Source organism: Drosophila montana, unplaced genomic scaffold (genome assembly GCF_035044405.1).
Source record: "Drosophila montana isolate Dmon_TW-CO22-7 unplaced genomic scaffold, ASM3504440v1 contig_402_1, whole genome shotgun sequence".
Lineage (NCBI taxonomy): Eukaryota > Metazoa > Arthropoda > Insecta > Diptera > Drosophilidae > Drosophila > Drosophila montana.
In genome coordinates this window covers 6,984,197-6,997,599 of record NW_026998739.1, presented here as the reverse complement: position 1 = coordinate 6,997,599, position 13,403 = coordinate 6,984,197, and the positions used below count along the sequence as shown (strand labels likewise).

The 13,403-nt window shown below is 37.2% G+C and overlaps 1 protein-coding gene across 3 annotated transcripts in view; it reads right to left on the bottom strand.

Moving 5' to 3' along the window:
* Positions 1–2,819: 2,819 nt before the first annotated feature.
* The window catches only part of beat-Ic (beaten path Ic), a 66,348-nt gene continuing 55,764 nt past the window's right edge, over positions 2,820–13,403 (bottom strand). Inside the window, exons 1-6 of one of the 3 annotated variants that reach the window (XM_064697883.1) lie at positions 12,193–12,536; positions 10,923–11,058; positions 10,489–10,622; positions 6,343–6,465; positions 5,908–6,109; positions 2,820–3,666 (exon numbers count right to left, since the gene is read on the bottom strand). In XM_064697883.1, the coding sequence (XP_064553953.1) occupies positions 2,981–3,666; positions 5,908–6,109; positions 6,343–6,465; positions 10,489–10,622; positions 10,923–10,950 (1,173 nt within the window). In that variant the 5' untranslated portion in view covers positions 10,951–11,058; positions 12,193–12,536 and the 3' untranslated portion in view covers positions 2,820–2,980. Of the gene's footprint in view, positions 3,667–5,713; positions 5,848–5,907; positions 6,110–6,342; positions 6,466–10,488; positions 10,623–10,922; positions 11,059–12,192; positions 12,537–13,403 lie in introns of those variants that run through there. The other 2 variants (XM_064697882.1, XM_064697884.1) reach the window with 2 other exon arrangements.

Sequence of the window (13,403 nt, the reverse complement as noted above, 5' to 3'; positions counted from 1 at the left end):
TTCCGACTGTTATTCTTATTTTGGCTTTTCTTCTTCCTTTTGCTGATTATTGGTTTAATTTAATTTCGCTTTTATTTTCAGATATGAATATGTATTTTATATTCAATGTAAGCATTTGCGTTTTATATATTAATCGTATAATATATTTATCTAAAGTCTAATTTCGAGCTTAGCTGCTAGACAACATTAATGTTTAAATATCATTTTGTTTATTGTTTACATCGAAAACGTTGAAAAGAATAAATACACGTAGTTCCTCTACGACTTTCTATATACACTAACAATTCACGAATAACATCTATATAATGCCTATTCGTACATATATATATATATGTATATATTTAAGTATATATTCTATGTTTATAAAGCTGAACAAAACTGAAAACGGAAATTATAAACGGATTTATATAGAAAATTGAGCAAACGTAAATCAGGGAAGACAACTTTCACAACACTTTTTGATTAGATAAACCTTAGCATGCACTATATCTGTATATATATATATCTGTTTATATCTGGGTATATATCAGCATATATATCATATTCAACATTTACACATACTAATTTACTAACCATAAATTCACAATTGATTTTGTGCTATTTAGACAACTTCTTAGCTTACTTTACTATATACAATTTAATCCAAGTTTTGATTATTATATTATTTATTATTATATTTTCTTCCATTTTCGTTTGATTATTAATATTATTCCCTGCTTAAGCCTAGTATGCTGCATTGTGTTCTATTGAAATTTCCTTTTTTTTTTTTGGACAATTCCGAAACTTTTTTCTGATGAATTAATTTCCCAAGAGCTTTTATTTCATTTACATTTTGCGTTTTCCATGCTTCCAAATTACAGTTACATCGATTTTATTTATAAGGCAAAGGAACTATTTACCGTTGGATTTTTGTTTGCCAAAAATGTTAAATAATTTGTAGTTATTTTTAGATTGCTGAAATAAAACAGATTCATGTTTAAACATTTCCTTGAATTCGCTATTATGCACCTTTTTTGCGTCTACAAATGAAAAGTTTTTTTTTGTAATTAATTTTGCATGCTTCCAAAACCGTAAAAAGTTCCTTTCTATATAATCTTGTTATTATACCAGCTTACATATACATATACATATATATTTTTTCATTTTATTTGTTTCTTCCATTCTTATGTTGAGCAGAACTTTATTTACAAATTAACTGCGCAAACTACTTGACTCTAACTGCGTAAGAAACTATAAGAGAAGCTTTTTTCGTTTCCTCTTTCTCTTCTTTAAACTGCACTGCGATATATAAAAGCTAAGCTCAAGTGCAAAGTTGAAGATCAGATTAGAGGCTGACCGCAAAAGCTTTTCACAGTTCTCTTTCGTTTGCGTGCGGCTTAAGTTAATGTAATGTAAAAACAAGTGATCTCGCAATTTGTGAATGAAAACTTTCTGCTATACAAATACGTGTATATTTGTTCTCTTTAAATATCTTCAATTAATTTGGTGCGCCGAATAAATCGCATTTAAGTGTGCAGCCTGCAGCCAAAGAAAGTGTTTTTTCTCATAACATCAGTTGAAAAACAATTAAAAATAACTGAAATAAAGTGTGAGTGGGTGTTGGTAATAAAGTACTTTTTTCTTATAATAAAAAAAGTGACATCAGTTAAATAATAAAATAAAAAAACAAAACAGAATAACAGTGTGAGTGGAAGCGGTGTAGGCAATATAATAAGGAAATAACGGAGAGCGAGAGCGCAAATTCCTTATTTGGGTACTTTACTAGTGCAAAGGAATTTTCTAATTGCCAGTTGCTTTTGCGCAGTCGTGCGGAGTGCGTCGGTTTCGTGTGTGTCCACAATAAATGTAAGAATGAAATTGCGAATTACAAGAACGCTTAGGCCCACCTGTGGCACTTTGCTTAGTGTATAGGAATTGTATTTAATGTAATTATTACGCAATCGTGTGTAGTGTGTATCGCGTGAGTGTGTGTACAAAATTACGGAAAGCGCGCGCAAAGCTGGCAGCGCAGTCAGCGTCGGCAATGCAAGAATGAAAAATAATAAGCCCTGGCCTCAGCGAATAGCTAGCTTGGGATTTTTTTTTGGTATGTTTTTTTGTTGTGAGCCTTGCGCAAAGGCAGCACAGTTAGCGTGTGCAGCTAGGAGCATTCATGTGCAGCGCAGTCAGCGTCGGTAATTCAAGAAATTTTGTGTGTAATTTTTTTGTTACTGCTGTGTTATTGTGATCTTTAATATATTGTGAATTTAGACTGCGTAAAAGCAGCGCAGACAACGTCAATTTTGGATCGCCTACCGAAAGTTAGCAGCGCAGTCAACGCAGACAATTTAACAAGGAGCACGCGTTCGTACTCAGAGAGAGAGAGAGAGAGAAAGAAGCGGTGATTAAATTGTATAAAAAAATAGGGAAATGGCTGCAGGGTAAGTTTTGCTCTTACATTTGTCTATTGCTTACTAATTGCTACGGCATTTTATACATACATAATTATATATTTTTGTATACTTATGATTTTTAATTATTATAATAATTAACGATATTTTAATGCGCTTCACCTGTCTTTTGTTTATGCGTACATATGTTGCAAACATATAAATTTTCCTTTTTAATAAGTATTATATTTACTTGAATTACGTTAATTACATTTTTTTGTTGTTAGTTTGCATTTCTCTTTGCCTTATCATATTACAATTTGCCTCTTAAATATTATTTAAGCTTCTCTTTGCTTGCTCTTTCTCTACGTCATCCGGCTTCAAGCCCGAAACTGGCTTTTGCAAGTACACACTTAAGTACGTTTGTGCCAAGCCGAACTGCTGCGCATATATTTATTAATTTTTGTTTATTTCTGCTTCTGGCATTAATTATTGCGCTACTTCTCACATGAAAACAAATAAGAGAACGAAACAAATATCGCGTGTTGGTTAAGAGAAATGTGCAGCACCTTAAGCTACTTTCCGAAATGCATTTCATCATTAATTCAGCATCAGCACGTCGCAGCCGTTGCCGTTGCCGCTGCCGCTGCCGCAGCCAGCGTTGGCCAAGTCATCAATAATCGTTGATCCGGCAGCGCGGTCGCGCCCACTTTGGCAAGTGTCGCTGACAGCTGTTGATGTTGGCGCTTTAGTGCTTCCACTGCTGCTGCAGTTGCAGTTAAATCAACGCCTGACTCGGCAGCACTTGCCATATTCCCAGCATCGTCATCATCGCCATCATCATCATCGACATTATCATCATCATCGTCATTTCGTTGCAGGCAGCCCGAAAGTGTTGCCAATGCCATTTGACAATTATAAAAGCATTTGTCGCTCTCACTCGATGCTGCCTTTGACATTGTCACATTGACAACACGCGCGACGCCGCCGTCGCCGCCGTCGCTATCCGACTGTTGCGTCGCTGCTTTGTCGCTAGCGTATTGACAGTTGTTAATTTGATGGCCCACCCACAGGCAGAGGGGCAGCGCCGTCGCCGTCGCCGTCGCAATGCCGTTCGCTACGCTAAGCCATGTGGCGCATCTAGCAGAGTGCCACGCCCACTTTGAAAGCTGCCTGTTGATGTGTCTGTGAAGCTTTGTTATGTGCTGAAATGGCAGCGCCTCCATAAGCTTGAATGGCCAAACGCGCCAGAAGATTTCGTGAGCAGCGCTCGAAGCGCCCGACGCGGTATTATCCGCTGCAAAAGAGACAGAAAGAGAGAGCGTGAGCGAAGCAGAGCGGATTATTAAGAGAGCTGCCTGTGTGTTGCGTGACATGTGCATTAGCAACAAGATTATCTAAACACAAAAAAATGTATCTTAAAGAGTATGTGCCATGCAGGTGCAAAGATATTTATGGGATTTTAAATAATAATAATAAGCCGATTGCAAGGTCAACTAGCGTGTAGTTGTGAGCTGCTCTTTATGCTAAGAAAAATATCCCTAATTAAATATCCAATGGAATATTGTCTTAATTGATCTGCTCTTTATTGTCCCTAATTAAATGTCCTATGGGACATTTATTTGCTTTAGGATATTAGCATGTTCTCTTAATAAAAGCACACATTTCGGGTTATTTACTCGCTACTGTCTTGCTTAAGCAGAGCTCTCTTAATAAGAGCCCATATTTAGGGTTATTCACTCTCGAATGTCTTGTTTAAGTAGAGCTTAAGTAGTTTCGGCTGAATTCTAGTGGGATATACCGAACTTTGAATACACTAGGAGCTATCAGGCTGTTTTCAACTTATTCTCTATTTATAAAATGAATGAATGTGTGTGAAAGAGAAACTAGTTTTTATTTATTTATTGTACTTTTTGACAGAGTCGTTTAATATTTGCTAGTACGTTATGCTCTTTAAATTCTGATTTCCATATTAGATATATTCTGTATGTTTTTTTTTTGTTACTCTCTTGCACTCCATTGAGTTTAAGTCACTTGCTACCAGCTGAAAAATATCTGATAAGTCTCTGCCACCCAAAAAAAAAGGCCCCACAGCCAGTCAATATACTCTCGTATGCATGTATGTGTGTGGTGTTCATGTCAACATTGCATTTGCATAAAGTTCACAAAAATCGAATTCACTCGAATCGGAACTACAAGCAGTAAACTGCGAAAACCCTCCAAAAATGTTGTGAATTTTGCCGAGCGTGAGCTCTTCTTGCAGCAAAGAATGTTGCATACTTTTATGCGCACGTTGAATATATTTTCTCTATTTTTTCAAGTCGATGTAATTTTAAATACAATTTGCAGCTCAATGCGTTTACAATGTTGTACTTGTTGTTGTTGTTGTATTTGTTGTTGTTGTTGCTGCTGCGTTTTGGCGTTAAGTAAATGTTGCCGCAAATAAGTGGCAGCTCTTGCAAATAGCGAAAGTGTGTGAGAGAGAGAGAGGGAGAAAGAGGAGGGAGAATGAGTTTAACGCATAAGCCACACAGCAATCAGCTTGCTTTTCTCCAGCGAAAATTAGAGAGGCAAGTGCAAGAGTGCTAGCAAAAAAAAGCCCGACTAGGAGATACTCCTCAGTTACTTGTATTATACTCCTTCTGCCCCACACTATGAAAACTTAAATCTGGAATAACTTTCACGCTTATCCGCCTTATATACTCTGCTTAGGCCATTTCCAATGTTTACAGGGTATGTAAATAGACCCCAAAGGTTGAAATTACCTCTGGGCCACAACTACACAAAATCAGCTCTCGCCTGCAACGATTCCGCGACAATCTTTCACTGTCTGAAACGAAGTTTATAGCAATTTGATTCCGCCCAACATTTGATTCGATAAGCGTGTCGGTTATCCTGCTGCCACTTTCCAGGAGCAGCAGCAGCAGCAGCAGCAGCTGCCTCTGCCTGAATGTTTATGCTGGCAAATGTTATTTGCATAATTTACGTTGTATGTTCGAGCGGCAAACGAGTCGTGAGAGAGGGGAGTTGAACGGGGGGTCACAGGACACCAAGTGACTTGATGGGCAACCATTGAAAGTTGACATAGCAGATGCTCAAAAATGTTGCCCCCACCTATCCCCCACTCGCCGCTCAAGTGCAGTTTGCATGCAGCTAGGATCAGGCAGGCAAACACTTGTTAAAAGGTTTTCCAGTTCAGTTTTAAAACTACTTGAGGCGGCATTAGAGCTCGGCTCTCGGTTGAGTAAATTCCATCAGCAAAAAAAGAAAAGAAAAAAAATTGAATTTTTATTCTTTGATCTACACAGCAGCAAATATCGCCGTCCCTACGATATTCATAAATTGTTCAACACTGAGCCAGAGAATAATACAAGATATATAGATATATAGGATATATTCCCAGACTATTTCAATTAGTTTCTTTATAGCAATAAGCTCTGGATGCTTAAGGCTTAGACATTTCCTTATTCTTTGTGACCTACAGAATAACAGTTGAGTTTCTAAACACCATTTTGCTTGTGCATTTTTCAACACTTACGCGCCAAGTGTGTCAAATACGATTCATTGTGATCCTCATAGCCGCCACGTTCTCGATCGCCATGCCCATTGCCATGCTCATCCAGGGGATAATTATTGATATCGTACGATCTGCCGGATGCCATAATTCTGGGTCGATCTTCTTCGATGATGCTTTCGATTTCCTCTTTGAATATATCAAATATGTTGGCCGTGCATTTGAGCTGTGAATTTAAAGAGATCTATAAGTATTTTTGATATTTTTTCCTGGTATATCACAAGTACAGTGGTCGCTCGCGAAGTATAAAAATTGTGTTTTAGCGTAGATTGTAAATTATAAATTAAACAAATATTATAGTTAAACGAAGAACATTTTAAAGATTCCCATGGCTTGGCCAATTTAGAGCAAGTCCTTCTTTGCGTGCGACCACTGTATCGTGTATCCTTTGGGACATACCCTCATTTGACCCTTGAGAAAATGCTGTGTGGTTACCATAAAGTGGATGGCACTTGTCACCGATTCCAGAGTGCTATTCTCTTGTTTCTCAATCTGATAAGTCTTGATATGATGCGGTGGCACCTGCAGAAACAGAAACGGAAACAAAAATGAGAAACGGATATTGTCAATCGAGAGTGTGTCAAGTGGCATATTTTGGGGCACATGAATCGAAACGAAGCCACGCTTCAATACATCAGTTCAAAAGGGGGCGCGGCACTGTTTGCGACTCAAATTTATAAATATATTTATCAAAAGGCGCTGAATCTTACAGATATGCGACATCAGTTGTCTGCACTCATCACGCAACACTCAACCACACACACACACGCACACAGTCACACACACACACAATGCATAATGCACAAGTGGCGACTGTTAAGTGGTAACTGTGCCGTGTCCTGTTCTGAGCTGTGGTCCTCTGGCCGGGCCCTGTGCCTGTGCCTGAGCCTGGGCCTGTGCCACTTCTTACGCCCAAAAAACATGCCACAGCAGGCAAATTTATAACTTATGAATGATGAATAGATTCACGCTTGAGTGATTAAGTGGAGCAAACCCGGTTAGGTGGTGGGAGGGGGGTTGGGGGTTTTGGGCTGGGGTAAGGTTGACGAGGTGAGGACGAAAGCAGTCGAGCCAGGACGAGGCCACTTTGTTTGCGGTGAGTTTAGTTTGAAGTGCCTGCAGATAACGTTGCCAGCCTGACAGCCCCGCCCCGCCCCCATGCTGCCACACATGACTGAGGCGTGGGGCAGGTTCTGTTGAAAAGCGCTCGTTAGCTAAAAGATCAAGTGGCGAACCAACGCACACATACCAAAACACACTCGCACACGCACACACACCAGACCACACTCGAGTGTTGTTTGTGTTAGTTTTTGCTGAATCGCTTGTTTGATAATGATAAAAAATATTTCTATATATATATACATATATATTTGTGCGCTCGCTTCTCCATAACCTCTACTAACTGCAACTTTCTCAGTTGTTCTCTTGGTCCATTCACTGAATGCCAGCAAGGTCCTGCCTTTTATTTTTCGCCCCAAATAGAAAACTTTTATCTGGAATTTATTTATATAGCATGTATATAAAATTGCTTTTATTTATTTATTATTTACTCTTACGTATTTCGATTGATTGCATTTTTTTTTTTCAAATATTTTTGCGGAGAGCTCCTTTTTGTTTTTTTATTTAAGCTTAATTGAATGGCTGCTCGTTTAGCTAGCAATTTTCCAATTACGAAAACTCAAAATTTATTATTTTTGAGCTAAAAAATATTTTTTTAACTTGCTCAAAATTAAAATTTAATTTAGAAAATTACTAAAATAAAGTTGAGTTTTATGAATTGGCTCTGTAAAATACAAAAATGTTTTTCAAATGTTGTATTTTCTAAAAACTGTCATCTTTTAATAGCGTATATGCTCGTCTATGCCTTTTGCAGATGTTGCTAAGAGCAATTTAGATTTAATTTACTTTTCAAGCAAACAACAAAGAAATGTCCCTACATGAATTCTCGCCTTTAAGCTGGCATAAAATATTTAATTTATGGCACAATCTCAGGTTTTGCCCATTTTCTTTCGTACTATTTGCATCAGCAATTCACTGTGAAAATGTCCTCGCCTTTCTACCGGCACCTTAACTAAACTTACAACTTGTAGACGCATAAAAAGAATGCCCACACTAAATGAAATATGACTTGAACCCAACCAAACTGACATTGACAATGCCCCCAACCACGCCTACGCCAACTCTTGCAGTCTGCCCCAGTTTTATACCCTAGCTGAGGGTAGTTCAACTTCTTCTAGTAAATCGTCGTGCGTTTAATAGTTTATTTTAGATTAGTTTTTGATATGTCCTTGGCTGTTTATCAATATGTTTATCTAAATGAAACTAGGCAGAAAGTGAAAACATCGGAGGGCGCTCAAATTTCTGTTGAAAGTTGAGTTTCTATATGAAAAATGCTGTTTTTTCCAGGGTATTTAAGCGTCCATAGTAGTCCCTGTCATTTTCTCGCTCACAAATACTTTAAAGCAGCAATAACATAGCCTGTAGACAAAAATTCATACGTAATGCTCTCGCCCAGTTCAGGGTACGGCGCATATTCTACACACAAAAAACTAGCTGACAACCGAAACGTTTCTTGAAACAAACGCACCAAAACGGCAGCAAACCCAAAAATGCCGGGCCATGTCACTTGCCTCGACCCAAGCCCAGGCCCAGTCACAGAACTGTGTGAAATCATGCGGAACTATGACAGCAGCCAGCCAAGCCAAGCCTACCTGTACCCCTTGCCCCCTCCTCGCCTCCACACAAGCGTCCCACCCACCATCCAAATGGCGCGAGATGTTGAAGCTGCCTGCTGTGGTTGCGGCCATAAAACAGCCAGCCAGAGAGTAAAAGGCATAAAAAGTGACTGCCTATCAAAATATATATAGCTGGGGGTAGCCTAGGCGAAGGTACAGGAGCAAAGGAAACGCAGGTGCCAAAAAGTGTGCAACACACACGGGAAATGAAAAATCACACACTAAACGCTAAAAGATTGCCAAACGATCCAACTGTACAAAGTTTCGTAGCGTCGGGAAAGCAAGTAATCGCCGGCTAAGAGCACTAGAGACTTTTAGAGAATTAAGTGAAAAAAAATAAAATACGGTCAATCAAATGCTTGACAAAGAAGTAGATGAAGTAGAATCTTGAGTCAGACGAAATATATAATTAAAATTAAACAAAAATTAAAATAATATTATGTATGAAATAAATTAAATATATAAATGAAGGGATAGATCTTCTGGAGCCATTTAATCACGCTGTTTTCTCCTAGCTTAATAATCAGATAGCCACGAGATAAGAACTATTCTGTTAATTAACATAAATCTAACTACGATCTATCGATAAACAAGCGATATATACACACAAAGAGATGTCAATTTTTACTCTGCGTCACATCAATTAAATAAACATTACAGTTTTCTTAATTCTAGAGCCGTTCTTACAGTCTAGGAGATTCAGAAGCTCGAACCCAACTCTCTTGCCTGTTATCGTATGGTACTGTTACCATTCCTTCTGTTACATAACAGACGTCTAACATTTTATCGGCTACTAATGGCTCTCAATGATAACTCTATCTAACAGAGTTGTCAGCCCTACATGTATTTTTACATAAAAATATACAACTAAGATGAAACGGGCCGATTCGAGTTAAAAGTTGGTTATTTCTTTTATTATAAAAATAATAACAAACAAGTTAAAAGGTATAAACAAAAAAATAGAAAAAAATCAGGTCGTCTGTATAGCTATTTAAAGAAATTTCCAAAGCCCACGTAGAAATTAAATAAATACGTATTTCAGAGATTTTAGCAATTCCACACGAAACTGTGGAAATTTGACGGAAAATTTGCGACTATTTTTACTATCGGTTTTTGAACTCATTTTTAAAGATCTTTGTGCGAACTTATTTAATGCGTTGAAATCAAATGTTAAATTAACGAAAGAAAACCAAGACTGACATGGGAAACCCTTGATTCCAGCTTATGGTTCTTTATTCGATGGACTCTAAAAATAATTGTTTTTTGAGTTTAAATAGTATGAGAAGGATGGAAAAGTTGTATTTAAAATTTGAAGCACTGAGCTTGCCACGGGCAAAGCCGGAGTATACTCTCCAGTACATTCAAAAAAGCCGCGTTTGACCCCGTTGTCCATGATAAAGCCTGACCTAACATTTTTATTAAAATGTATGCTATTTTTGACAGATGAGACACATGATAATAACTAGACGCTAAAAGTCTAGTCTAAAGAGTAAAGCAAAATAACCATATTAAATATTCATCGCACTGCCTAATAACACTTAACCTAAGAAAAAGAAAAATTGAGAAAAAATATCGAAAAACGTAAAATTGTCGACAACACCTCTTAAATATATTCCTTGCCCACAAATGCGCAATTGAAGTGAAAACTAAGTGCTGAAGGGAAACTTTTATCCGAAATGCTTTTGGGACTAATTGAAAAATTGCGGGGCCATCAATTGAAATTGGCCCGAAGCGCACTCTAATTGAATGGCGGGATCGAAATGGATGCCAAACGGAGAGTAACCGAGCCGTAACCGAAACCAAAACTTACCACAATACCATTAATAGTCCATGTCAAATTAGCAGCCGGTTTCGAGTATTTAATTGAGCAATTGCCGTCGACCAAATCGCCAATGCGATAACGTGCCTGTATCCCGGTAACCACTGTGTGCTCTTCCGGTAACTCTGTGAGAGAGAGAGTGTGAGAGAGAGAGAGAGTGTGAGAGAGATGCAGTGTGCTGTAGGCGCACACGGTGTGCATAATGGAAATGTAAAATTAGGTGAAAAAAATTGGCAAAGGCTGGCGCCCATTTGTCTAATTAATTTGCTTTCGGAAAAGCGGCCCGCCTTTACCAAATTTTTTATTTGCTACCATTTCTCGTTTTGCTAGCTGCTAGCTGATAGTATTTTTATTGCATTGGGTTAATTTTCATTTTCTATCCATCTTCTTCTTCTTCTTCTTCATCTTTTTGTTGTTTTACTTACCCACCACCTCCATTTCGCCGGAGACCATCGCCGTTTGAAATGTGGGCGCCTCCACGGATATTTCGCATGTAAATTTGCCCGAAATATTCAGCGGCACCGACTGCAGCACGACATGACTTTGATTCGAGAGGTTACGCTAAAAGTGTTGCAAGAGAGAGACAGAGAAAGAGAGCGAGAGGGAGAGTGCAATAAAAATTAGTTGAAAAAATTGACAGGATGCGCTGCATAGAAATTGAATATAACGCAATGGCAAAGTTAAAAAAAAAAAGAAGAAAATAAAGAAAAAAAATATTGGGTCCTTCTGCTTTTGGTTTGCAGACGGCTGCCAACAGATGTTGATGAAAGGTGCTCGCCAAATGGAGCTTTCGAGCTATGGAATTATGGAGCTTGCATTTTAAGTCGACCTGTGTCCACCGGCCCCCTTTTGATTGCTTTGAGTCAAAGCCATTTTGCCTTTGGGCTATACGATGATTTGCAATATTAAAAATAAAAAATGTGTTATGAGCTGCATGAAGTGAAGAGGTTGGCAGATATTTTATTTATGAGTTGAGCAGCTCTTACAATGACTTTGAAAAGTTGATATCAAAAATTGCACCCAACAAAGGAGCTATTTGATATATGCAAAAGCAAATTAATTTCAGGTTTAATATAAAATTGGCGTTCCTAACAAATATGTATATATTTTTTAAATAAAAACAGCCGAGGAATTGGAGACCTTGGTGTATTATGCTAAGAATTCATGATAAATTAAACAACTTCTTGAGTTATTTGGAATCATCTAAAGATATTGAAAAAGAGAAATTTTAAAATAAAAAATGAATTGTAACAAATCAATGAAATATTTATTTATGTTAGAAGCTTTATTAGCTTTGAGAAAATTTACAATAAAATATAACTTAAATAAATCTGTGAATCCAATCGATTAAAAGTGCCTTTCCATATGTATACTTAAATATGTTAAGTTTACTTTCAAAATAAACAAGAAAATATGGCTATTTTCGGTACGCCGAAGATTTAATACCCTTGCAGACATTTGGCCTACGGTTTTGCAGATATTCGAGAATAGGGAAGCTCGTAAATGCTGAGTTTAATAAAAATATCAAGGAAAACAGAATATGTTGCCATAGATGACGATATTGAAATGACGAAAAAGGGCTTTTCAAAATTAACAATAAATGATAAATTAAATAGACTAAGTCTACCTTTCTATATATGTATATGTATATTTTAAAAGCTTAATTTAAAAATATTAATTAAATTACAAAAATACCTAATACAATTTTTAACGTCAACCTGTTCTTATTTATTTTATATAGATTTAAAAAGTTGTAACATTTGTTTTATTTGTTTTTATTGCAACGGCTTTTTGTCGAACATTTAAATAATTAATTGAAATTAATTTAGTGGTTCAAACTAAAGGCTCGCTTTAAATTTGAATTACAGTATGACCTCGCTCAACGCAACCCTCGTTACACGCAACTCCTCGATAATTGCAACACCCGATTTCTTAACATTGTAGAAACAGCTGTTCAGAAAAGTATAAATTATTAAAAAGTACAGACCACAATTTCTCAATTTTTCAAAAAATAAATAAAGTAAAATGAAAGCCTTGCTTTGAACACAGAACTATTCGATTTTCTTTAATTTTAATGGTTAGCAAAGGCATCTCTTTTTGGAAATAGGTCTCGTGGCCAACAGAAAATTTTCCCTCGGTTTTTGCAACAAACTCAGTTTTCTCAATTGGCCCAATTTTAATAGGTTGCGTTGAGCGAGGTCGTACTGTATTTGTATTCATCTCAATAGACAGCATTTTTTTTTTAAACAAAAAATATTAGCTGCTCATTTAATTGGGGCGTCAAATGTTTTGCTTTCTGGTCGACTATTCACTTGTGCACTCATCAGGCACTGGAAATTAAGGAAATTGTTAACGCGATATTTAATCTTTGACACGGCGAGTGCAAGTGCTCATGCGGAAATCCACTTAATAAGAATTAAATTGAATAAATTGCATTTAAAGATGGGCTTTAATATGCAAAATTATGGCACTTGCTAGACTCGATCGGCGACACGGTTGAGTGTGAAGTGAATTGAAGTGGATTCGGTTTTACGCCGGACATTTAACCCAATTTGCCCGGTCACCTAATTGGCTTGCATGCATTTCAACGTAATAATTAAAGTTGAAAACTTCGCTGTTCGACTTTTATGGTAGTATTTTTTATGCAATCTACATATATTGTTTTTTAATGAGCCGCAAGTCAATCGCGTTGCCAACTAATTGGGCAATGGAACTCACTGGATTCTGTTCTGTCTGCTGATGTTCTTATTGTTGTTGCTCTTGTTGCTCTTGTTGCTCTTGTTGTTGTGCATAATTACAACATTCAGAGTTTCAGAGATTGTTGTTGGGGAAAAATGCTGGGTAAAACGAATGAGATTTTTCCTGTGACTGGCTTAATGCAATCAGCCATTATGGGCATAATTTAC